Below are 27,893 nucleotides of genomic sequence, written 5' to 3'. Positions count from 1 at the left end.
TATGTTGTTATTCTTTCTTAAGCTTGACCATTAGTGTTTGGTCTGTTATGTGCTCTGCTGTTGTACCGTGCATTACAGGTCTGTAGGATTATACACCATGGTCATGTGCTAAATCAGGGATGGGTAAAATATGGGCCATGGACCAGATCTATCTGCCAACAAATTTGATTCAGCCTGCAGGTCAATGGCCACGAACTCATTGGATCTAGCCTGCAGGCATTGGTGACTCTGGCTACTGGGTGGGCAGTACTGCTTCCACACAGCAGCATCAGCCTTTGATACAGCAGCAGCAGCTTTGGATCCAGGATGGGCTTCTGCTGTAGCAGGCAACAGTGTCAGCCATGGACACTGTCAGCAGATTCAGAAGCCTTGACACAGAACCTGCCAGTGGCATCCACAGCTGATGTTACTGACCTCCCAGCACAGTGGAAGCTGCTGCTCAGAGCCCTGACCCGGAACGTGCTGGCAGCTGTGGACCCAGGCAGAAGCTGCTTCCACTCTAAGTGGGCATTAAGGTAATCTGTGACACCTCCAGCAGGTTCTGTGTTGGGGCTCCAGAACCCGCTGGCTGTGCCCACAGCTGACACTGACACCTACCTGCTGCTGTGGAAGTTCCTGTCTGAGTTTGCAGCTGAACTTTGGGGCTGCTGGCAAACTACAGCTCTGGCTGGGTTCTGGAGGGAGGGAGAGGAGAGGGAGAGAGAGATGTGGTCCTTGACAGGTCCCCGTTACGTGGCCCTACAGCTGAAATAATTGCCCAACCCTATGCTAAATGCTGAAACGAGATAGCTGAAGTCTGTACTTGTGTCAAATGGAAGTCCTTTGCACTGGGTTAGATGTTTTTCACCACTCACCTCTTGGTACAGAATTATTTTTGAACCCTAATCGATATGCAAGGTCAGCATTCAAAGCAATAAGAACATTTTTCAATTTGCCATGGCTTGGATGTGTTGTGTGGCTATAAGGCCCTGTGGTTTTCTTAGAAAAGTTTGCTGTAGGCCAGTCTGCACTTCGCTTGCAGTTTAGAGGAGTGTGAATTGATTCTTATTGTTAATGTTTGTAAATATAATTAGGATAGTCCAGGAAGAAAATTATATATGTATAATATATAATAACCTTTTTAGATTGTAAACTATTCAGGATAGGGACCGTGGTGCCTTGTGTATTTGCTTAGTGTTTTGTCAGTTTTTTTGTACCATGAAAAGTACGTTGAATGTAAAATATTAATATAATATAATATAATAATTTTTAAAGTAATCTTTTAAAAATAATAACATTTTACTATGCACACTTTTCCTTAAAGCTAGGAAATGAAGAAGGGAAACTGATAAGTTATCTGCTACTTGACCCTTTCTGTCTCGCTCAGTTTATCAGGTGCTTATGAACCTGTAATTCAGAAGGAGTCTACCAAATTATATTCTATAATGTCCATGCACAAAAGAACATGCTTTGAAGTTATTAGAATGCTTTGTATAAAGATATATTTAGACAATTTTAATTTCTTTTCTACAAACCCACCCTAATGGCTTCTTTGGGGTACCTATCAAATTATAGACTTTTCTTCCAGAGTGCATTTTGACTCAGTACAGTGAAACAAGTAATTTGGAGATACTGTAGTCTTTCGTGGGAGTGTCTATACAAGATGCTTATGGCAGAGTTGCCTAATTAGTTCCACAGTAAATGTCTTGGCTTCTCTACATGCAGGGCTATCAGGCTGGAGTAAACTAATAAACTCTGCATCAGGGTAGAACTTGTAAATAAAAGTACTATCCTGCTGTAGAGAGTTTTACTCTGCAGCACAGCACGTGTAGATGGGGATGTGGTTGGCTGGGGTACGAGGGCACTTCAATGTGGGGGCTACCTATCAGCTAGTCCCTCACTGGAGCACCCGTGTGCCCCAGTCAGCCCCTCTTCAGCATGCTGAACCAAATCAGAATAGCCGTAGGTTGCTGGGCTGACCCCCTGGACTCCCTGCCAGTTGGGGCTTCTCCAATCTGTCTCAATGTGCTGTGGTTCCAGGTGCATGTGTAAACATGGCACTTGGAAGCAGTATGAACTCCAGAATGATATGCACCAGAGTTTATTGCTTTGCATTTATATGCACATATAGATGCACCCATGACTTAAATCCTGGGGTTATTCATTTGCTGCATATTTATTTGCAAAGCCCATATGATGGAAATACTTTGATGGAAAAATTCCTGAAAAGGAAGCTATATAAATGGTGCAGAGTATAAAGTAAACTGCCTTCATCTGTGGAACAACTTGTGGTTTTAAATGGATTTTATTTCTGCCCTTCAATCTTCAATCTTATCCCTGCATCAGAAATGAAACGCTCATGTGCATGTTATAGACTGATTATATTACTATTTTTTATGCTTTAAAAATGAGATTCTAGTGGAGAGTGTGTCTATGGGAGTCTATCAAAAAGAATTGATAAGTAACCTCTTATTTAGAAAAGCACCACTCAAGGCCATTGCCCTATAATCATTAATGTTTGTCTTTATAAAGTTCAAAATCTGCCACAAAAAGGAGATACCATAGTTGACGTTCCCTCTCCTCCCTTGACTTAGGTGCTTCTGTTAAGATAACAAAGGAAAATGACGAGTCTTGTGCTTTTTTTCCCCTCCAGAATATGAAAGAAGTATTTTCAATACTGTTTAGATCTATAGAGTTACTTGGGGTGGGCAAGTGGGCCACCAGTCCTTGGTTCCAATTTAGTGGGTGGGTCAGAACTGTGTTCCTACCCTGCCCCCTTTCCTACCCTCAATTTCTAGTGGTTTGCCAAGGGTGCAAGCCCTGTGCATTAAATCTGTGGTACTTATACACTAATTCCCAGCGTAGTTCAGGAAAACAAAGTACAAGATTCTTGCAGTCCTGACAGGTAGTGTGTACTCTGTCCAACTCAAGACCTTGGTTTACTAGAGACTGCTTAGTGAAGACAATGATACAAATAATGGGACTTTTCAGATGTATATCATGTTACAGAAGGAAGATTTCTTTCTTATTATGATCTTCCTTTTATGGTTTGAAATAAGGACTCAGTAGGTAGAATTTTGAATGCATTGTAGAATAAATCTAACCTTAATATGGATTGAATGAGGTTCTTCATTGCCTGTACAGTCTGACTTTTTGATTCTGGTAGTTCTCAGAAAACATGTATATATCATGAATTCATAACATATGTTAGTGCATAGAACTGGTTGGAACAAAACATTTTTTTAAAGAAAATTATCATAATTTTCAGTAAAACATTTAGTCAACTTTCCACATTTTTGAGAACTCTGTGATTTTGTTGAAAAATATGTTTTAAATCTGAATTTCAGTAATGGAAATAATGTTGATTGGTTTATTTCTCAAGTATTTGAGACTAGGAATAGAAAATATTTTCAAATGTAATAGATTTGAGACATGGCAACATTGATTTCCTTCCCAAACTATAAATGTACTGCTGAATTGTTAATCTGAATATTGAGGTATGGAAGTCTCAAGGATCTGCAAAAGGTGACATTTCTTGAGTTTCAGCAGTGTGGTGCAACAGGATTAGGCTGGCAGTTCTTTTGCAAGGAATTTTAGGGTCTCACACTAGCTACAGGTAATTTGTGCTTGCAGTTAGGAAGATTTGTTGCATTTTTATGAGAAGGGATTTGAAGGAACAGGCTATTAATGCTCTTTTACAGAAGAGGAATTGTTTTCCAAACTAGGGTAGATTCTAATTAAAACACAAGTGGGGGGAGTATGTTTTAAGTGAATATAACAGAGCAGTGGGAGTGAGGAATCCTGGGTTCTAGATAGCTCTGTTAATGATTATATCTATTTGGCTTTGGGTAATTCCTACTGTGCTTCACTTAACTCATCTGTAAAATGACAAATATCTCACCTCCTATTAATTGTAAAAGAGGTTTTACTAGTAGTGTTTATAAATGTAGGAAAAGCAGGTTAATATAACTCTGAAACTCTGGTACATAAACTGACAGTTGGAGATGGTTTTGTGGTACATTATTTGCAGGGATGCCTTTTCTGTTTTTAAATACCCCTTTTCTACTCTTTGGAAGGAAAAAAAAAAGCAGCAGCCACTGGATTGTCAATTGTTATATAGAAACCAAGTAGTAAATTCAGTAAAAATTCTGAGATCACATTTTCTAGATGAGATGCATTATGTATGAGAAACAAAATTTTGCAATGCTAAGGGCAAAGACAGAAGTTACATTTTTTGTGTGACTGGGCCTCTGAAAGCACTCTAAAGCCCTGCTGTAATATGCATGCGTGTTTAGCCCATCCCTGCCCCTGGGGCTGTCAGCAGAGAGGAAGGTGGGGGAAGCCAACAGCAGTGTGCTGTTGCCTGGATTTTGCCCAATGTGAGCTGGAGGGGTTGTAGTTTGGAGCCCCTATGCTTCTCAGGCCACCTCTCCAACCCTTCCCATGGCTGGGGAGCTGGGGGGATTTGGGCCAGGCCTCCAAGGTAGGATTTCTGATTCACTCATGCCTTCTAATTCAGGCCAGGCAAACCGGCAGCTTGTGCTGCTCCTTTCTCTGTTTCTGCTTTGCTTGACCTGAGCTGGAGGGGGAATGGATTGGAGCCCCCTTACCTCATGGGCCCGGCTCAGCTCTCCCTCAGCTAGAGGGGCCTGGGGAGGACAGCCTATGAGGCAGGGGGCTTTGATCCACCCACTCCCCTCCAGCTTAGACTGGGCAAAGCCCAGTTGGCAGTGCGCTGCTTTTGGCTTTCCCTTCCCTGGATTTGAGAGGGTGGGGGCAGGGCTGGGGAGAAAGGCAGTATAGGTAGGCTCAATCCTGCTGGCCAGGAGAGCTAGTACAGGCAGGCTTAATCATCCCCACAACCAACAGGCAAATGTCTGTTGGGCTGGGGGAAGGCGAGGGGGGGGGCGATGCTCTAACTCATGGTGCTTTATGTAAAGTGCTATGATTTAGAGTCGGGTCCTGAATACCTATCTGTGCTCTAAATTATTTAATTCAGGACTTAGATATATTGGTGATGAGTGACCCATGTATACCACAAATAACTTAGAAAGTGTTTGTGAACAGGGAGGAAGCAGAAAAGAAAAAAAAAGAGGAAGAAGTGCTAATATTAGCTAGGAATACCTAAAACTTTTGTTGTTTCCTTTTTAAATAGAGTTAAAGAGCATGCCTAAGTCAGTATTTTTGGAACCCACATAGTCCCTAATTGTTGTATTAAGCTGGTGAAGCAACAGATAGCTGTCATGCTTTGGCCTTTGTTATTTCCATAACCTAGCTGTATGATAGTGCTAAAAAACATTCACAAAAACCACAAGGACCTATAATGAATGTGTGTGATCTAGGGAAGTTAGGGGCAAATAAGCCTTTGGGTGGCGATACATAAGATGAATCAGGTAGGGTGAAGCAGCCATGAACGGAATCTGAACATCTAGAGGGATTATGGCATTTAGAAATATTTTGGACCTCAGGAGAGGCCCTTGCATAGCTTTCCATTAAATGTATATACTTTATGCCGCATCTGCAGAAGAAATGCATCTGTTGATGCCATAGTTTGAGAGCCGTAGTTCTTTACATCCTGCTTTTTAGCTCTGGAAGTCTATTTCCAGTTTGTCAGTCAAGATGGCAGCCATTCCCTGTATTCAGAACATTGGAAAGCCCATCTATAGCATGTATAAAGATTAATAAGGAGAATCTTGTATCAAGACAAAAACCAACCAACCTGTTTTTTCCTGTCCTTTTCCTCAAGGATCCCGCCTTCGTCAAGAGGACTTTCCACCCCGGATTGTTGAGCATCCTTCAGATGTGATAGTCTCTAAAGGAGAGCCAACAACTCTGAACTGTAAGGCTGAAGGAAGACCAACTCCCACAATTGAGTGGTACAAAGATGGAGAGCGAGTGGAGACTGACAAAGATGACCCGCGCTCTCACCGTATGCTGCTGCCCAGCGGATCTTTATTTTTCTTACGCATTGTACATGGACGCAGGAGTAAACCAGATGAAGGAAGTTATGTTTGTGTAGCAAGGAACTATCTTGGTGAAGCTGTGAGTCGCAATGCATCTCTGGAAGTGGCATGTAAGTAAATCAGAGATTTACACAATCTAAAACTTTATAATCGTTTTGATGTGCCAGGCCAGCAGATAACTAATGTAGGTAGGCATGATATTTTACTTTTAACTATCACTCTTAGTCAAATATTTTTCCTACACTTCTATTCAGAACAGTGACCATATGTGATTTATATCGACGTACTGTTCCATCCTTATGATTATATGTTTAATCATGATTGAATGTAGCTTAGACAAAGCCTTATTCTTCCTTTTAAGGAGCAATCTAATTTTGAAACTGTTGGTAAAGTTAGTTATATTGAAGCCTATGTGTAAAGAATTCTATAATTTAATGTAAAATGCACTGTCTGTTTCTCTTTATTAAGTCTTCTATTACTTTATTCAGAAGCAGTCAGCTTCTGGGTGACGCACATGTTGTATACTGTTGGAAGCCTCAGTACCTTCAGCATGCTCTTTTATCATAAACTTAATACAGATCTCATTCATTTTGTCTGGCATAAGAAAATTGTTCGCCATTTCTCAACACATCCGGAACAGCCGTGTTCCTATTGATTCTCGTTGTCTAAGAGTGAAATCATCACAGATCTTTCAGAGACCACCAAACATGCATGATCTGCTTCCAGTAGTGCATACTGAAGGAGTCATTTTATTTACATGTCAAATTAGCCTGACTCACATGAAATACAAAGTTGTTGCATATTGATTGTCCATAACTACCATATTTACTTGAATCCAAGACAAGGGTTTTTTTCCCCATTCAGTGTTACGGGTTGTATTAGAGTTGAGTGCAATGCTGGTGGTGGTGGCGGGGGGGGGGGCGGTGGCGGGCAGGCAGGCAGCTACTTTGGCTGTGATCCCACACCGAAGACAGAGATGGAGCCGGAGCCGGAGCCAGTGCCAGGGCCAGGGCTGGAGTTGGAGCTGTTGTCCTCCTCCCCATAGCTTCTGCTACCCCCTCACTCTGCCTCTATCCTGGTCCCATGGCTGAGGCTGGAGTCACAACAACCACTGTTACTTGGCTGGGTGGAGAATGCTCCATGCCCCAGGACTGGAGCTCCATGTGTTCCTTGCTCCAGGCTGGAGTATGACCAGAGCCAGAGCTGAGAGTAAGTGGTGGTAGAGGGAACCTAGTGGGGGATGCAGACACTGTAGGAGGGAGACAGGTGGCTGCAGGGGGCAGGTGCCAATGGGCTCAGTCACTTTGGGGGGCAGGGAAGGTGCTGAGGGGGAAAGGTGCCAGGGACAAGGAGGATAGGCAGCAGGGGGCAAAGAGTGGGGTTTAGATGATTTGACTTCTACTGCCTGTCACCTGCTGTGGGTTGCCTGTGTTGCCTCCCTGCTCCTGATTTCCCCACTGCAGCAGTAGGGAGACACAAATTTTAAGATGACCCACCAATAATTAGATACTATACATGGAATATTGTAACAATTTAAATGGTGTTTAGAATCTAATAATTGTGGGTCATCTTAAATTCAAAATTATCTTGGATTCATGTTAATACAGTGATTGTGTGGGTTGGTAAAGGAGATGGAGAAAAGGAAAAGTCATTTTAGTATATAAATATTCTTTAAAATCAGGAATCATAAATCTTTTCTTGGACTTCAGTTTTCACTACAGGCTCTGATCCAGCCTCTATTTTTATGTAAACATATGTTTAATTGTACGTAGATGCTTAATCTCTAGTAGATTCAATAGTTACCTAAAATGAAGTGGACCTGAGCATGTGCTGAATGTGGCACAACAATTTTGCTTGCTACTTTTAAATCTTTACATGATTAATCTTCCAATTTTCAACAGATACCATTATATGAGAATATATGAGAATATTTACTGTGTATACCTGGCCCTGTGGCTATCATCAATTATAGCCTTTGTATGTAAGCTAATGAGAGAAGGAGAGCTTTTATCTGAAAATGATCTGAAGGGTATCAGGAGGACTGCTTAAGTTTGTTCTACTTACATGTTGCACAAAGGATATTCCTTTAAAACAGTTATCAGAAGATATTGGATTAACTAGTATAGAAGGGTCAGCCAGTTGATTATTTGTACCTCTGGCTTCAACTCTGTTTCAAATCGTAAGTGAAAACTGGCTTATAGCTCTCATTCAAGTCTACCTTGGGCATTACTCCAAACCATGAAGGCATCAGTTCAGGACTGGTAAGTATTCTGGGCTGGTGAAAAGACTTGGCTAGCATAAAAGAGCTTGCAAGCTATGAGAGGAAAACTTAACCATACAATTCAAGTTAAACTTGTTGAATTATTCCTTTTACAAGCACTGATGTTTTGTAAAGGTGTTTGACAAGAATACCACAGGTATGAGCACTTTTAAAATTTTGGGTTTCTTAACTTGCAGACCTACTTGCAACATTAAGGTGAAAATGTGTGTTGTTTAAACATGGAGAAAAAACCTGCTGCAATTGCACCTTGAGTTGTCACACCAACACAACTGGGGGCTTTAGGCAAAAGTGATCTTATATTGCATCAGTTCTTACTGATATCTACTTCAGTGACTGCTATGAGACTCCAGTTACATTATGCCTAGTCTCCTGAGATGCGATATTAACCACTGCAGCTGGTGGCAGGTCATGCGTGAACTAAACAGCAGATAACAGAAGACTGCAAAAATAATAAAACGAGGTTTCATTGTAGAAGGTATTTTAGGGAAGGATTGCAAGACTTGAAATTTGAGATCTGAAACCAAAGCCAAAGTTTTCGTAATGGCATCATGCACCTGACACCAGATAATAGCTTTGAAGTGTAATTGTCTGAATTCTTCAATTAAGCTCTTTTGGGATTAAAGCAAGCATTCCTGGGCCATTTATTTTACATAGTGCTTTGCCTTTGCTAGAACTGCAGCATGTTTATCATTGTGAGAGGGTCTTCAGTGAAGTTGATAAAAAAGTTTTAATAAAATATTCATTATCATTAAAGCACAGGATAGTTGTATCCACTCTCATGGCTGTATGAAAAAGTGCAGACTGAGGATGAACACCTTTGTGAAGAGCAGCATCTAATTGCTAAGACACAGCTTTTAATAGAGACTGACAGCAGAACTATTCAACTCTTCCCAGTTTGGTTTTGAGAGACCATGTATTTCTCATTCAAGTGCCTGCTTTTTATACGCTGACATATACAATTATTTTCTAAACATTTGTAGAGAATTGCAATATTAAGGCTTTTAATAGGAATCTCATGAAAAAGTTTTAGGAGCTTCCCAAACAGTCCATCAACCCTAGAGAAATGAACTATTGCTGACAGCTGTTGTCAGCTATAGATTCCCCACTCACCTGTCCTCAGCTGCTGTTGAAATGAGTTTAGTTCTTCGTGTAGATGGGACAGCACAGCGTTGTTAAGAAAAGCATGATAGGCCACATTCAACCAAGTTTCATGCATAGTACCTGTAATTGTGTTGAAAACTACTCTGTGCGAAAAGCTAAATCATTTTCAGCAGCAGATGAAGAGGAGGTTATAGAGACTCTCTGCTGACAGTTGCTGATTTGTCTCCTTTTTTAAGTGTCAGCGGACTCAAACTGGCAAAGAGGAAACTGCTGTTTTTCACAGTTTTCAAAACCTGAATCTTCTCTGTTTTTGTAAATAATAATATGGTAATAATAATAAAACCCTACTATTAAATAGTGCTTAATGTAAAGATGAACAACTTCTTTGCTTTACTACTTTAGATAAAGACACTATTTAATAGATGTATGTTTTGTTAGTCTCCTGGATTACTGCCCAGAGAGATGTGCATACTTCTGATTTTAGGCTAATATAATTGCATTTCATTCCTATATATTTTTCCTATGCCTGCTGCACAAGCACTCTAATTATAAATCCCTGATTACTTTTACTTACAGTGTTCCAGTTTTTTTGAAAAAATGAAAAGGGAAAAAACAAATTCATAAGATTGCAAAAATTTGCAAACCCAAACAGCACACTATTACCAAACCATTCATTTTTCAGCCTGATCTCCCAAGATACACATCTCTCTAAACTGTGATTAATTCCATGGGCACTCAGCACCTTACATGATAAGAACCTATGTAATTAAGGCAACAATCTGAGTAAAGCACTTAAACATATGCTTAAATCTGTCCTTACTCAGGTCAGTTTGTAAGCACATCCCAGTGGGACACAAATGTGTTTTTGAAGTGCTTTGCTAAATAGGAATACTTCTTTGATTTGAGTCCCTAAGAAAGACACTTGAAATCAAAAGAACTGCTAGAATTCATGCCTTAAAAAAAGGTTATCCCTATTTAGGAAATCATTTAAACATACACTTACAGTTGATCATGCATTGATGGATTGTTTTGCTTTTCCTTTTACCAGTAAATAAATAAATAACCCAACTACATAGTATTCTTGTTCCTAAAGATTTTATTATCTTGAAGGCTTTTGATGTGAAGCATTTAAGTCATGCTTTTTTTTCAATTTGAGGTTCCATTGTGGTTGAGAAATGTCAATCACATATCAGATGTATTCAAATAACAATATGCCTGAAAATCTTTAGGAGCGTCCTATTAATGAAAAAAAAATTCCAACTCTGTGATTTATACATATGTATGTATGGAGAATTTTGCTGGGTTTTTTTTATGGTTTTACCATAAAACAACTGAAACATATTTGCTATGTGAAAAAAGTGTAAGATGTGTTTATCTTCAGTTCGAGTATTTAAAATACTGCAAATAGGGTTTTTTAATACATTTTACTGTTATTATTATTAGATGCATCAAAAAGAGTAATACTTAAGACTTGCATCGAGGGTCTTTTAAATAATTTGACTCCAAGGTAGGTTGTAAGTAATGTGTACTTTATGGAATGTGTTTAGTGCTTTTCAAAAATATTTTGAAAATAAAAGCACAGTCATTCACAATGCAGAAGTGGCTGTGACTGAACCTCTGGTGTTTTCCAGTGGGAATATCAGGAGACAGATTTGCAATAGCTACTGTAGATAGGATTTCAGTTTCATGCATTGGGCGCCACATGTAAAGAACAGAAAGAGCATGAGGGGTTCTTGCACCAATTCTGCCTGCTTGTGATCTAGATTGAATCAGTGGCAGCCCCCGGAGATAGCAGCTATAGCCCCAGGTGTTAAATATGTGACAGCAGCTTGATCTATCGACCACTGTAAGAGGGGGCTTTGGCCTAAATGAAAATTCATGAAAAATTGATGAAGTCCCCAGATTATTTTTTTTTCTTTTTCCTTTTTCAGTGCTGTGCCAGTGCAGCATGGAGAGATTAACTGAGGTGTTGAATGCTTTAGTGGCAAGTAGGTTGTGGTTCAAAGGTCAAGGGTCATGGAAAAAACTGTCATTTCTTCCTCCTCCTTTCTTCTGAAACAAAACGCAAGGTCTTCTCAGATTAGCTGGCTTTGATTATCAAAATAAAAAGCAGAAATGTTCAAAAGTAGGGGGTATTCTTTTGCAGGTGGCAGGAAGGAGAATGGCTGGGGGTACATGGTGGTGCTGATACAGAAGTGTGAACAGACTCTGATTCATGGTTCCATTGGAGAACTAGAAATAAATTGAATTCCATGACTGCAGTATAAATTTTAGCCTCCATTTTTCAGTGCTGTGCTTGAACTGAGGTCATTTGGAGAAAGAAAAGGTCTTGCATTATTTATAGGTCACAGATTGCTGGAATAGCATGCTTTGGAACATTTTCCAAACATAATGATCCTGTTTGCATTAAATCCAAAACTAAATTGATGTTTTATCTGTAACAATAAGAGAGGTTACAGCAGTAGATTTGAGTGTTTAGCAAAAAGTCACAGGTGTACTCCAAAGTGAATGTAAGCTGCATCTTTAACAAAAGAAATCCTATGTTATAAAATATCTGGTTTATTTACAAAATATGAAGACAAAAAAATGTGAGGAATATAATGTTGAAAAAACCCCTTATAATTCCTAAGGATATTCTGTGTATCTTTTGCAAAAGGAAACAGTGTATCTATAATGATCAATCAATTCAGTACATGTAGTTGGAATCCAAAGTATATGCAAAATAACATGACATCAGAAACTGTGAAATAGTGTATGATGAAGCAAGATGGAGTCCTCATTCTAGTCCCTATTGGGCAAATACTTGCAAATATAAACAAGTTCATAGTTGCAACTGTCAGTTTCAGCCGAGAAACTAATAGCTGGATGATCAAATATCTGATTTACTTTCAAATACATTCATCGTCTTGCACCTATTTCATTCACTACCCTTATGCCAAGTGAGTCTAAAACCCTACCTCTCTTATCTCATAGCTCTTTGTGTTTGTCTGAGGCAGGTATAAATGACTTCAGAATGCAGTGGAGAGTGTTCTGCTCAGAACGGGGCAAATGCATAGTGGTACTTACCAAAGAGAATAGTCCTCTGCTAAAAAATGTGATCGATCACATTCCACCAAGTCTGAATGGTGTTGAATATCTGTCTGTGTCAAAAGCTAAATCTTCTTCAGCACCTGATGAACAGGAATCCTGGTTTTCTTTACTTAAAAATCATAAATTCTCCGATAAAATATCTGTTTTTCACTGATTAACACCCCCCCAATCTGCAATTAAAATCAAACACTGCTATATATATCTAAAAGGGTCAAGTGAACACAATGTTTTATTGATATATTTACAATTTTAAAGTAATTTGGAAGCCTAACAGTGCCTCAAACACTGTTATAAAATAAATTTTGAATACCTATAAGTTCTGCTATTTGATTTTGGGTTTTTTATTGTAGAAAATCAGAGCTCCCCCTGCTCCCTGCACTCACCAGGTCCAGGCCCATTGCTCCCAAGCCACAACCATCCATCCCTGCTGGTGCCCCTCACTCCCCCACTCTGCCAGAGGGAGCCCCCAGCTGCCAGATGTATGGGCCAGGGACCCAGGTCCACAACCCTGTGCCCCACACAGCAGTGTATGAGCCCTGGCTGCCACCCACGGAAGGTGGCGGCTGCTGCGGCAGAGCAGAGTGTGGAGCCTGGCTTCCCTACCCCATGGGCAGCATGGCTGGAATGGAGCCCGTGGGGGCTGGTGTGGACTACCCACTGTGGGCTCAGGCTTGGGCTCCTCACCCTGTTCCCTTCCCCTCTGGGACCTACATGGCCCAGTGGGACGGACCTGGTACAGCAGGGAAGAGTGGGGCTGGGCGGGGAAACTCATTACTGCAGCTGGGAGCTCCTTGCTGACATGGCAAGGCACCTCTTGCCCACCTGGCAGTAGTGAGGGGCACAATTCTGCGCTTCCACCCCCGTTGCTGCTGGACAGGCAGGGGGTACTTCGCCAGGGTGGTGCAGGGCTTGTAGCAGCAAGGAACTTCCCTGCCTGGCCTTACTCTGCCCTGCTACTCTGGGTCCCACCAACTGGGTCGTGGAGGCCCTGGGTGAAAGGCAGCAGGGCAGGTAGCCCACCCATGCCCTGCACATACATCTGGGGGGCATGTGCCTCCTCTTTCCACCCTCCCCCAACCGGGAATGTACGCAGGACCTGGGAGCCAGCTCTGACCTAAGCCTCCCTTGCTGCAACTTTAGGCCATTGCTCTTTGTTCTGTCACCTGTCACCACTGGGTGGGTCTACACAAGATGCTAACTGTGCAGTAGCCTAATAAGTGTGCAGTAGTGTGCTGGGCAAAAACCATGCTAATATGCTACTGCACAGTAGTATTAGGCTACTGCACAGTAAGTGTCACTAAAATCCTGTGCACCGGGTGCTATTGCACAGTAGCTCGAGTTACTGTGCATTGATTTAGTACTCAGCTAACCAAGTACTAAACTTAATGCACAGTAACTATGGCTCATTAATTCACTTGTAGACATGCTGACTGAAAACAGTATGATTTGAATTGGTGAGCCAGCCCTAGCTTTTCCACTTTCTGGATACAAATTGCAAATTCAGGTTCTGTACTGTTAGTGACTGCTGATCTGCTTCTTCTTTCCTACTGTTATGCCACTGGTAGTCACCCCTTGGTAGACTTGAGGCACTCTTTAGACTCAAGGCACCTCTCAGAAAATTCCACCTCTAGTTTGTGCTTGTTTTTTGGATATGGAAAAATAATACAACAATTTTTCTGTTGCAAAGAACTCAAAAAGACCACAACAGGTCACAATGTTTTATCATTATACATTCCTTTTGGAAATCTCTGGGTTTATTTGTGAATCATGCATACCTAACAACACTAACATTGCTTCCCACCCTTGAAAGGATCTCAAGGTATTCCAGGATGCTGCTCTACCCTGGTTGAAAATCGCTGCCCTAAAGTGTCTGATTTCTCTGCTTTCCATCATTATCTCTGTTTTTATCCTGAAAGTCTTCTGCCTCTGCTCACCTCCTATAACAAGTTCTTTGATCTTCTCCTCAGTTCTCCATAACTTGAATAGATCATCGGTTTCTCACACCTAAAAAATGCTGAAGGCAAAGCAAAGCTCTCTAGGATCACTCATTTCCTTTCTGAAATTCATGTGTTCAGTGCCCTCCTCCCACCCCCCTTGTTCCTTTGCACAAAGAGAAAGGTATTGACATTACATTTTGGAAGCTGTTTGCAGAGCTCTCCATCTGATTCTGCTTTTAATAATCTCTTGCACATCACTTCATTTGATTTTGAAGCTTCCCTCTTTCCCTTGCCTTTGATTTTATCAAGCCTTACTGTTTATATAATTCTGAACATTCTACCTGATAAAAGGTTGAAAGCTTAGTGACTGTGGATGACTCATGTATTGCTTTCTTTAGAGAGGGGAAAAAAATCTCCTGGCATATGTGGGCTGATCGTATATTACTGTGTGTGTTTCATGTACTTATTCTGTGCTTGACATTTTTCTAATTTTAGTTAGTCCAGGAAATAACACAGCTGATCAAGATAACAGGCAGCATCAAATTATTTAACAAATTTGCATTTCCACACCTCTGCTCCCTTTTGCTGAAAACCTATGAGCAGTATTTGAATATTAATTGAAATACTGGCTATTGTTGGCATATGCCTCAGACATGTTGTACTACTTTGTGATGTCAAGTCAGATAAAAAAATTCATTTGAAGCAACACTCCAGACCATTCATTTGCAAACACTACATGATCTAAATACTAACAAAGTGCATTGCACTGCTAATTAACAGAAATCTTTAGGGCAAAGTTGGTGGATGTTATACATTAATAGGTTCACATTCAGATTATCACAGTATTTGTTCATGAAAACTAGAATCTTATCATTCTCTCTCTCCCCCTTTTTAATGAAAGCACTTTTTCTTTATTCAAGAACTTCTGTATTATGTTTTTTCTGCTCTCAAGGGATTAAAATTTCATCATGCTTTTTTATGATGAGAGCTGTTTCAAGATCCTTCCACAGATGTTTTAGATTGAATAATTTCATGTCTGATGGCTCTTCAGTAGGGAACGAGGTGATGTTTTCCATCCAGCTCCTAGTAGACTATCTGGTTCAGATTTTGCAGGGGGCACATGTGTGGTCTTGAATGGATGCTTCTGGTGTTCTTTTCTGTTTGAAGGAGGTGGTAAGCACATGGCATGAATTTACTGCTTGGTGAAAGTCTATTCATTCTTTTATGTTCAGGCTTATGTGCAAGTTTGTCACTGTTACTTCAGACATCACAGATATCTGCCATCTGTTGTACCAACACAGGATTGGAAGGGAATTCCTGCATAACTCCTGAGTCTGATCCTCTGCTCTTGCAAGCAGCTGCATCATGGTCTGCCATTCACAAATTTGTCCAGCTATAGTTTAAGTCTAGTCTTTTTTCAAACTAGTCTGGTACAGAATTTTATTTTTCTGAAGAATAGAAAAAAATTATTTTAATTCCCAGCCTGAATTTATACATGGCCAGCTTTTATATACATATATTTTTGTGATAACATTGTTCTTAAGTTTAAATTATTATTTGCCTTCCCTGCTCTTTACCCCCTAACATATAGATAGATTCAGTCAACTCCTTTCAGTTCTTTGTTTTGTTGTTTCTAGTCTCCTTTCATAAAAAAACCCCACCTCCCTGTTTGCCTTGTTCTGAAGCACTTTTCAGTTCCTGTTCTAATCTGAATTTTTCCCTCTTTCCCCAACTTGAACGTAGTGTTCCCTTCATTGGCACTGAGGTCAAGTCTTGGTGGTCCTCTCCATAAACCACAAGAGTCCAGGGCCCACCTATATAGCTACATCTGTAGCTATAACCACAAAGGAAATGGTCCTTTCTTGGGAAAATGCAGCTTGCAAAATTTAAGATGAAATATATGAGAAACAAAACCAAACTGCCCTTGGGGTTTAGTTGTAAAATGATTTTTGAGGGAAGTTAACATTGTTACCTTCCGACTACTTTTAGATCATGCTGTAACAGCTGCTTTTTTGATAGCATCAGCTGTGTGTATACCATTTGCCCTACACACAAGCAGACTTAACACAGCTTAACAAGGGAGAGGAGCAGAAGACTGTGACTACTGCTAGGGCCTCCTCATGCAATCCAAATTATTTGGTACACACTTAAATAGCGTAGAGATTTTTAAAAAATGGTGAAAAGTTAATCAATACCTTGGAGCTCCTTGGACTAGTGTAGATTAAGGTTTGCCAGTGTTGGTATCCAGTGGCACATGGGGAAACAATGTGGCACACGGGGGAACATCATATCTACCTTTTTACTTCCTAGACTCAATTCCAGGTATCCATTCACGATGGGGTTGACTAGGGGTTGTCTTCTGTACAAGCCCAGAGTAAGGCTCAACTCATGCCTTAAATGCGCTGCTGTCATGCACTGCAGAAATAGGCATTGTTTAAACACTTGGGTACTATTCTTATTTTATATTTTGGCAGAGAAATTTAGTGAGCTTTTAAGGGACAGTCTCAAGCAGGGAAACTTTGAGCCTTACCCCAAACTCACAATGAAGGCTGCACCTAGTTGACCCAGCTTCAATGACTACATGGCCATTTGACCTGGGGAGGCAAAGGCAGCCAGATGATGTTAACCACATTACTTTTCTTCTGTGCTGTTATGTACAAACATAAGCATGTGTTCATTATACTAACTAAATATGCTGCTAGACTGGTATGGATCTGACCTACACCTTTAGGTAAAGGAAGATTCATTATGAAAAGATTAAATTAAAAAGTAGGAGTCCTTGTGCTTTGTTCATTAGTACCATACATTGCATTACATTTCTTATCCTTTCATTTTATAATAAAGAAATGAAATAGAAAAAAAAGAAATGATATCTTTGAGGCAGCCTTTATATTGCTCACAACAATGAATAGGAACCCATATCAGATCTAAAAACCATTATTAATGCTAGTATTTATTGAATACACATATTTATTTAGCTGATGGCTCAAACTGACAAATTTTGGATGAACACCAATGGTTTCCATACTCATCCAAATTTGTTAGTTTTAAAAAACTGGTCTCCAGTCTCATTAGGAAAGCTTTTGAACAACTGCCCTTATTTTAGTTCCAGCTGGAAGTGGCAGGTGCTGACGCATTAAAATGAGGGGTTGGGAAGAAACCAACAACACAAAACCAAACCCCCCAACTCGCAAAAAACCCAAACCAGAAAAAAAAAAAAGGATTTGAACACAAAGATTTTCAGATCTCTGAGTCAATTTGGCATTCACCTTGTGTGAAAATTCAGAACTGTTCTTACTTCAGTGACACTAGCTTTCCTATCTTATTTCCAATTTAGTTTTCTGCTGTTTTCTTAAAGATTTTGCTACCCCATTTCAAATGAAAAAAAATCTGGTAGTTTTTAAAGATTCTGGTATTCGGACCTGTAAATATAAAGGCAACGTGGGACTATATTCAACTTGGCATTCCTGTTCTTAATAACTTAGCAAACTAGTATCTCTTCTATTCAGAAGTGCATAGTATTTACTGAGGTCCCCAGGACAATAGGATTGGCAACGCTCCATGTAACAAAAACAACATTTTTACTTCCCATCTTTATCTTTTTCTACTTTCTCTCTATCTTTAAAGGCTATCAGAACTTAGTTTCTGGAGTCACATATACTGACAGTCTTAAGCAATTAAGAGATTTACTCCAGATCAGAAAAGCGCTGGGGAGATCCACAGCTCATCCAATACTTATTCAAACTCTCTTTACTGTTTCGATTTGCATAACTGGATTTGAGTTATTGTAGGAAAATCTTTCTTAGTAGGTTTCTTTTGCCCACAGCCCTTTCACACACAAGGAAAGCCTCTGAGGGCATTTTAGCACTTCAAATTCTTGTCATGACTTGAAGTAGAAAAGTGTAGAAGTTGTGAAAAATAATGGATAAAAGTATCTGGGTTTAGGTGAAAGATTAGGTCATTCTAAATGATTACTGAAACACTTCTCATTTTTACCTGACAGATCATCTTCAGGAAAGGAGCTTGTGCATGTAGAACTAATTTGAATAATTTAGCTCTTTTGTTTGTTGTGGGGTATCCCCGCCTGTCCCCCTTGCTTAAAGCAGAGGAATGTTGATTTTTTCTTTTTTTGAATTAGTTGTGAATAAAGTGGGAAGATAAGCATTATCTGTGAGATACAAGCCTATGTGCATACTGGAAGCTGGCAAATTGAAACAGAAATTGAAAGCAACCCCCAGGAAAAGAAGCTTCTTCTGACCCAGTTTTAGTTCTTTGAACTAGCTGGCACTGTAAATTGGGATTAAAAAGTCTAAGAATAAAAGGAAAAAATTTTGTCACTCAGCTGTCAGCAGCAGGGTTGTAGCCCACTTTTACAGTCCCTTTTCCCTTTTGTTTCTATCTAGGTACTTATATAACTCATCACTCTCCAATCTAACTGCTTCAGGCACATTATTGTAAATAGCCTTATACCTTATATCCGTTGTGAGGTAGGAAAGTACTATTACCCCCATTTTACTAATGTGGAACTGACACACAGAGGATATGTATACATTGTCCTACTGCTAGGAAGTGCACAGTGCAAGGTGCTGTGCCTGATCTGTGTGTGCTGCCTACCAAACTGGGTATAGTGTAGTCAGTACAATACTGGGAGTACACCAGTAAGCTTGGCTTCTTCAAACAGTTTACTCATAATCACTCGATACTGAGCAAATCCAGCTATGTTAAATCTGGTTCAGTGCTAATACTCATGAAGTAAGCATGTTGTGATTTATTGTAGCATACCATCATGCCACATTAGGGGTGCATAGACAAGCCCAGGCACATATCCAAAAAGCCTTTTTGAATCTTAAATGCAATTTAAGCAGCATTTAGGTACTTAAGTCCAAGAGACTGTTCCACAAAATCCATGCCATGCCTGATTCACAAAAGCCATGTCTACATGTGCATTAAGGTGTAGTGCTTACTGCACATTTAATTGGTACCTGTTATTACAATAGAATTAGCCTACTATGCTTTAGCATCATGTAGAATGCATGCTCTGGTGCTACTGCGCAACAGTGCTGGTTACTGCAGGTAACTAAATGAGCAGTAACCAGCACTGCTGCACAGTAGCACCGGCGCGTGTGCTCTAGGTGATGCTAAAGTGCAGCAGGCTAATTCTACTGTGCATAAGCATGGGTTTTGATCACTGCTCTAGTGTCCTGCTCTCGTATTAGTCTACTGCACTCAAAGTGTCTCGTGTTGACGCGCCTACTGAGACTCAGTAAGCACCTAAGTTCTGTCAAAGCACTTAGGTGCCACAAAGGATCATCTTCTTTGACTACTCTACCTATCATACTGAAAACAACAAAACAAATTTAACAGAATGTTTTTTGCATGTTTGTACTTTTAGTTTTCTTGATTAGTTCTCTATTTAGTTTTTATCTTAATAATACAGAAAAGGTAACGTTTTTGTGCCCAGCTGCATCTTGACAAGTTATTAACATGGAGTCCAAAAGTCTATACCTTCGTGAAGAGAAATAAGGAAATAATTGTGCTTTCTCTTACACTGATGGTAATCTGGAATAGCTTCACTGAAATCCATTATATTACAGTACTGCAAAATTGGAATAAGTGGGTGCATCTATACACTTTCCTGTAGGTGGGTGCATCTACACACATTATCAAGCACTTTCACAGTTGGTTTTTTTATACTAATACCGCAGGTGAACTAAAAAACTGGGTTTAATAATACTAACTTTCACCTATCTCTTGCAAATGATTTGGTTTTCACAGCATGGATCATTGTAGGGAATACAGTTAGATAGAGTTATAAAGTTAATGACACAATAGGACTAGTTTTTATTGGTGCACGGCACAAAGTTTTTAATCAAGACATGCAAAACTGCTGTGTAACTGAGATGTAATATATCAGGAAGTATAATTTATAAGCCATCAAATATTTTTTATTTTCTAATACTGAAGAAAATCATATCCTTAAATTATAGGGAAAGGTTGGCTATCCAAGTATTGATATATCAGTACTTGCCAAAATATATTTTTTGTGTAAAATTTTAAGTATCATTAATGCTTTTAATAATTTCAGTAGTCTGGAGCATGCAAGACACCCTTCTCCTCCTCAAGCTTCTGAATTGTAATGAAGTTTATTTGTTAAAAACACGTTGAGCACAATTTAATAATGAGATGAAATAAGTATATATTTGGTCCATTTTACTTAATTTAATGAAATCCTCTATATATGTCATATATCAAGTCCTTTTTTTCTCTTTCCATTGTTTGTAAATATAAGCATTCTTGGGAAAGATCTGTCAACTATATTTTAAATTAAATTTTGACTTACTATTGTCAGAAAGTGGAATTAATTCTGTATCTTTTCTGAATTTATTGCCTTTTTGACAGCTGTGTGTATATCTTTCAAAAAAGTTTGATATAAAACATTCTGTTACAAAATAGACCAACACTGTAGAAACTTAAGGACAGTATACATATCTGTGCTTGTTTCCATATGTTTCCACTTCAGGAGAAGGCAGGGTACATTTGCACCTTTATAGATTAAATTGAGCATGTATAGCCTGAACTTTCGTAAGCAGAGCGCTTACTTCATCAGATGCTACTATAGGGAACATCTGTGCATTTTTGCCAGAAACTCTTCCTATCCCAGAGTCTTCAGTCGAGGTGACCTCTGGAAGACTGGAATAGTGAGTGATGTAGTTAATGAGATCCAGTGACATCATGACCCCGATACCCTCATGGCCCTGCTTTTCCTCATCCATCTTCTTAGCTCCACAGGCTGTGAAGCAGTATGTGGAAGCAGGATTAAATAAGTGTGAATAAACAAGTTCAAGAGCTTTCTGTCATGGCTGCCAGCGGCAAAGTGAGACGTTAATAACGCAAGGCTTAGGAAATACGTTGCTTTGTAATAGATACACCTGGATAAAGTGCCACTTGCTTATGTGTTAATTGCTTTTCAAACTTCAGGAACAGTTTATTTAAGGCTCATGTGGTGGCTGTGAGGCTTGCCTGCCATTTTGTTTTAGTTACGCAGCTGGTGGTACATTCAATCCAGTGATAGGTAATACATCATTTAAGGCCTCATCCAAAAAGATGCTGAGGATCTGTATTACTAATAGGTTGGTCCCTTGGCTTGTACTATGCATTTTGAGCTTTGATCTCAAGGCTTTGATTTCAAAGCCCAATTAATAGGGCTTTGGGGAGGTGGGGGGTTGGGGGGGCAGGATAATCTCATCTATTTACATGAAAAGCAATCTAGGACATAGGGCATCCCATAAAAAAAAATCATGCCTTCAGATAGGACTGGTTTATTACCTAATATGAGATTTGTTTTCTGTAATACGATTTCAGCCTGAGTCTGTTTCTGAAACTAAGATACAGAGATAAGCATCATTTTACTTTCTGCTTGTGACAGTGTTTCAGGGAGTATCTGTCCTCCCTTTGTCAAGAGCTTCTCTTTACCCTGTGGCACTTTTTGATAAGTTGACCAGTTGATGATTAAACACATCTATTTAGTTCAATGGGTCAGAGCTATTGCAGTGCATAGAAAATTACTGATGGATTATCAGTTTCATCACCTCTGACATCTGGCCTTAGTGTAGTCCATCATCCAAGAATTCATAACACATTTGCCTGGACAATAACGTGCTCAGCTACCTGTGTGATCGTGGAGCCATATACTGGAAGCATTTTGTTCAGAATTAATAGGACAGATGTCATAGAAATTAGAAAGATATCATCCTTTACAGAGTTAAAAGCATCCATTAATATTGACTCATTAAGACTGTACTAGGGTCAGTATAGAGTTTCAGCTGTAATTCACCAATATTTGTCTTTTTCACGCCTAGTATCACAAGAAACTAATTGTGCATGTTAAAGTTAAAAAGTTTGTCTGTCACACTAAAGCAAATATTGGAAATGATACATTTCAATAAAAGACATTTAATAAAAGGTAAAATATATCATTGTCTCTTATTTTTCTCTGTTGCCTTTTCTCCTACAGTGTAATTGTGGCAAAGAAATATTTTAATGGAGATTTTTTTTTTCATCTAGTCATTCTAGATAGATATCTGTATATATTAATTTCATGCTTGTTCCTGATGTCTGACACCAGAATTCAGGGTAGTTGTATTTTGGATAGTGGCCTGACGATATTCTGGGCTAAAGTCAAAAACTGATGTTTGAAAAATGTTGAATACTTTTTATCATGAGCGGAGGCCCCAGTTAAGGGCAGTATCTGAACATGTTCTTAAGTCCTCAGTACGTATATGAAATATGTACTTAATTGCTGCCCCAGAAGGAGTGGCCTCTTCATCTGGGTCTTCTGACAGGGGAAAAAGGGTGCTCACAGGACTTCAGTGCCCAAGGAGTAGGGGCCATTTTAGATTCCTGTGGATCACATGAGTGATCAGAGCTGGGAATCCAATCCAGGGAGAGAAGTAGCTGTGGTTGTGATTCTTTTTGAAGAAGGCTATCTCTTTTCATCACCCAACTAGTTAAAAAGATGGAAGAGGCTCTTACAATTGAGACCCAGTGTTTTCAGTGGGTTTTTTTTTTGTTCAAATTGCTTGCATTTGAATCAGTTAAAGAAAGATCTGAGGAACCAGATTACAACTCTGCCACTAGTGAGAGCATTACTTATCTTGCCTACACTGGGGTTCTACTAAAAAGACTATTAGCTTTTAGGTCCTCTCTCTGACATCTGATAATCACCTATAGGCACTCATGACCGTGGAACATGACCTCTAGCATAACAGTTACGTATTTACTGCTCCTTCATTCCTCCTGTTGTTAATATCTCATCCTAACACTTCTGCCAACAGCATTCTCTCCCAGTAGCATTTTCAGAACTTGTTTATAGCATCTTCAGCTGTAAAACAGCTGGATCTGTTATCCAGGTAAATGGTTCTTTTGTTAATTAAGAGGTATTGGAGTTTTGGATTCCACAATTTTTATTTTCATTTTTCAGTTGGGGGGTGGAGGGGAAGGGGAAGAGATTTTTTGTTAAAATGTTAGAAGTATTTAGGAATGCAAGGCCCATTTACTCATACCTTTAATTTTTACTCAGAAATCCTTCTATTGCAGTTATATTATGAGTGTTATGTTGTTATGCAACACGGCAAAGAGACTTTATTACATACCACTTGTTATTTTTGTTTTCAGCTTCTGCCAGTACAAAGGTGACTCACACTTGAGAGCTCTGTATTATCACACAGGTCTTTCTCTTTGGGCTTTGCTTTTTAAACAGATAGTGAGAGCCCTTCTTGCTCTTGTTTCTTTACTTGCTTCATCTCAATCTGTCCAAGCCCTAGATCACTGTAGAACAGAAGGACTAAGCAGCCAAACATCTGCTTTTCCTGTTCAATTCTGCTGTATCTGTTCTTAATGGAGACTAATCTGTACTCTGAATTCTAGTCTCATGGCTGGCTAATATAATTGGCTGGAACAGAAATGCATCGTGTGTCCTTGATCACTCTTTTTACCTTCTGCATCCCCAGCTCCTTTGCCAGTCTCCTTCCCATAGACTAGATTGCCCAGTTTGCATCCCCATTGCAAGAAGATGTTTCTGTACTTCATAGATGTGAACCTTCAATGTGTAACCATTGGCTTTAGAGTCAAACCCTCCTTGAACCCAAGGCGTGGATCTTCTGATTCTGCTGCTATTTTAAGCAAGACTTGAAAGAAAAAATTTCATAGAAACAAAAGTTTAGCCTTTTGTACCTGGGTACAGTAAGTGAATTTGTGGAGAAAGATACTGTATAACCTAAAGGTGGCAAAATCTGATGCAGATGCAAGGGATAGAAAGTTGGTTGAAAAAAATTCCACCTAAAATGTTTTACAATAGGAACCAGTTTTCTACTGATCAGTTCTTTTCTTGAAGATTATCTAATTTCTGCAGAAAATTTTGATGTATTTCCTCAAAATACTTTATGTCTAGACTAAAATAATTTGACAACATAAATCTCCAAGAGTGTCCATGGCCAATATGTAGGGACCTATCAAATTCATGATTTAGTGACTTTTGTGGAAATCATGAATTTGGTAGGTCCTGTGAAAAAGCCCGGGCCCTGCAAAAAAGTGTGGAGTCTGTGAAAATGTAGGAAAATGGAGGGGAGGGCAGGAATAAAAGGGAGCTGCAAACAGAAGCAGGAACCCCTGGCATACTGGAATGTAGGGGGAGTTGGGGGGAGATTTTCACAGCAGAGCACGGCGCCCCCCCCCCCCCCACGCCTCTGGCTGCACAAATCCCTCCCCTTCCTGGAATTTGACAGGTGGCCATCTGTAAATCTCCAGGGAGAGGTGGGACTTCTGAGATCCCTTGGCAAATCAGATATGGATGGGCCCCCTGCATTTCATTGTGAAAATGGTGTCCAACGCTGCACTGGGACCACGAAATCCATTGAGGTAGCCTCTATGCCTGTGCGAATAGGGAAGTATTTGATTTGGATTCACCCAATTCGGAGGTCAGTGATTCAATTTGGAGACTTGGATCACTGTCCCAAATCAATTCGGCCAAGTTGTAATCTGGTTCCTTAGATCTTTCTTTAACTGATTCAAATGAAAGCAATTTGAACAAAAAAAACTCCCACTGAAAACACTGGGTCTCAATAGTAAGAGCCTCTTCCATCTTTTTAACTAGTTGGGTGATGAAAAGAAATAGCCTTCTTCAAAAAGAATCACAACCACAGCTACTTCTCTCCCTGGATCGGATTCCCAGCTCTGATCACTCATGTGATCCACAGGAATCTAAAATGGTCCCTATTCCATCAGCTTTGGAAGAGTTGGTGCTGATTTGAAGGTTTGGCCATAGACTATAATGGGGAATCACTGATATACCTTTAAATTTTTGTCATTTTTTGGCAGATTTGGATGAAAACAACAGGGATGGTAGCCCATTCTGAGTGCATGAAGCCTGCCAACCTTCAAGGAGATCAGTGCAGAGGTTTCTGGGAAATTGCACCTTAAGATTCTGAAAGCAAAACTGGGGACATGTGTGACTTTGTGTGTGTGTTAAGGCACAGCAGGATGAAACCAGCAGGGGTAGTAGCCTGTAACAGGAGGCCTTCTCAGTGCTCAGGCAGAAATAGCTCACAAAAGGGACAGAAAGCTTGCAGACAGAGGCTTATATGCTGTTTCTATGTCCCTCCCCCAGAACACTGTGATTGGAAGGGGACTCAGGGAAAGATAACAGTTACTGGCCAGCTACAGATGTCAGGCGTTGCCCCCCTGTTTCCCCTCCCTCTTTTCAGTTTCTGTTCCCTTGAAAGACTGCCTTCCAGTTCTTTTTCTGAATCTTTTCCAAATCGATTTGGAGGCTCTGAATTGATTAGGAGGTTTTATTTGGTCTCCTGATTTGATTTGGATTCAATGATTCGGCCTCCAAATCGGGCCGAATCTTCTCCGAATCAAATTGGCGACTGAAGCTTCACACAGCCCTAGTAGCCTCTGTAAATTAGGTAGGTCCATACCAATATGCAAAGACTGGGAACACCTAATTTAAATGCACCTCCCTTCTTCTAAGCAACACCACGGTGCAACTTGAGACGTGAAATCCAGCCAGCCAGCCAGCCAGGCTTACAAAGGAAAATGGGAGCTTGAGCCACCCAAATTCCAATTGTCAGAAGGCAAAGATAATGTTTTTGCAAGGTAAAAAAAATTGGTTTTCAGTGAAAAAAATCTCTAATTTTGAATTTCTGACAACAGAAAATTTGGATGCAACAGGTTTTTTTCAATAGAAAGGAAAAAGGTACAATTTTCAGTTTGTTACTTTTTACCTGTGGAGAACAAAGTGAGTAGTGTTGCAGAAAGAGAGAGGTTTGGGGGTAGAAAAAAGGAGGACCACAGCTCCATTTTATAATTTTTTTTGTAAGTTTACTTTTTATTGTTTATTATTGGGCCTTTAAATAGAATTTCTATTTCCAGTTTAATTTAAAATGATTAAGGAATGCTAAGTTAATGGTACATCCTATAAACGGCATTGTCATCATTATCTGTGCTAATAAACATACCAGGTGCCAAAGACTGAGATGTAGGTAGAGCCTTGGATAAAGTCATGAACTGAAAAATGAGAATGACCCTTCTATCAAAGTAGCTTAAAAATAAAGGTCTGAGGCACAGATAACAAAGTAACAGTACCTTAGTCCAGGATGGTGGTGCCATGAAAACTGAATTTTCTAGCTTTGGCTGGTATTGCAAACCCTTAACATTATTTAAAATCACTTTGTTGTGTGCGAATAGCCAAGCGTTCCTGAAGGCATACTTTATGGGGTGGGCAATAGCAGGGAAAAAAGTCTAGTTTTCCAAGAATGTGTTGTGATATGTAATCTTTCACTGGTGGAATAAGACATTAACTTTAGTTAATGTTACTGCTGTTGAAATGGAACCCAGTAACACATACTAGGTATTTAACAGCTGCATAAAAAGTTGTAATTTGAGTGTGTGGTTTTACTGTTGGTCTGTCAAATGTATCATTTGCTGTAAGGAGATATCTGAAAATGATATATCTAACACTCTATGAGGGACTCCACCACATTGTTGAGCATTTCATGAAAATAGCTGTGTAAAATCTGGGTATCGAACTTTAGGTCTGGGTGTTTTTATACGGATGCACCCCCCACAACTTTTATTTTAAAGATAAGAGTTTGCCAGATTTGTAATCCATTGTTTTATCTATCCGTTCTAATACTGATTTTTCCCTTTTTTTGAATACCATTAGACTATTTCACTCCTTTTTTATTTATTTATTTATTTATCAACTCATCATCTACCTTGAAACTTATTTATTGTAGAATAGGAGAAATATCTTTATTCTGAAGTGTTTACTGGTATGACATTTGAAACTTTTAATGTCACCTGCAGTTAAAGGGGAAAGAAACTTTGGGCAGAGGTAAAATGATAGATTTTTTTCTCCAGAGGACTTACCTAAAATTTTATTGCCAGCACCAAGATTTCTATAAATGAAAGAGGTTATAGAAACAAGACTGCTTTTAAGGTGTTTGTTGGTTCGTTTCTCATTCTCTGCATGTGAAAACACTTCAGCTAAAATACATAGCTATTTGCTATGTGCTGCCAATAACGTAGTAATATTTTAAAGTGCATGAATGGTATATTGGCTGGCTAGGGCACTAGCTGGCAGCTCTAATCCCTGGTTGGACATAGACTAGCTTGCGTCATATGACCTTGGTCTCTCTTTGCCTGGCTTTCCAGTTTGCGAAACTCAGACCATTTTGTTCTGCATAAATATATTGGTTGTTAATACTCAGATAATACAGTAGTACACAATTAAGAATAGGTTTTGCACCTTTTACTGTAAATAGGGATGACATCAGGCCATTTGTTTTGTTGGGTTTCGATCCAGTCAGCTTTAGGCACACGACTATCTTTACGCTTGTGATGCATATAACTCAACTCCATAGGACTAATTTTATGGAGAAAATTACTTATTTCTGCAGAAGCTGACTCTTAGTTTTCCCAGATTTTTTTTCATTTTATATTTATGTTGTTTAAAGTAGTGGTAGGGAAAAAAAAAAG

At 39.5% G+C, this 27,893-nt stretch overlaps 1 protein-coding gene across 17 annotated transcripts in view; it reads left to right on the top strand.

The window, feature by feature from the left end:
• Positions 1-27,893, top strand: part of ROBO2 (roundabout guidance receptor 2) — a 663,916-nt gene that overhangs the window by 66,247 nt on the left and 569,776 nt on the right. For all 17 annotated transcript variants that reach the window (XM_090059886.1, XM_090059876.1, XM_090059819.1 and 14 more), the window contains exon 2: positions 5,726-6,052. In XM_090059886.1, the coding sequence (XP_089916012.1) occupies positions 5,726-6,052 (327 nt within the window). The remainder of the gene's footprint in view (positions 1-5,725; positions 6,053-27,893) is intronic.

This window comes from Crocodylus siamensis, chromosome 1 (assembly GCF_052110815.1).
Source record: "Crocodylus siamensis isolate JL-2025a chromosome 1, ASM5211081v1, whole genome shotgun sequence".
Classification (NCBI taxonomy): domain Eukaryota; kingdom Metazoa; phylum Chordata; order Crocodylia; family Crocodylidae; genus Crocodylus; species Crocodylus siamensis.
This window is presented reverse-complemented; position numbering and strand designations above follow the sequence as displayed.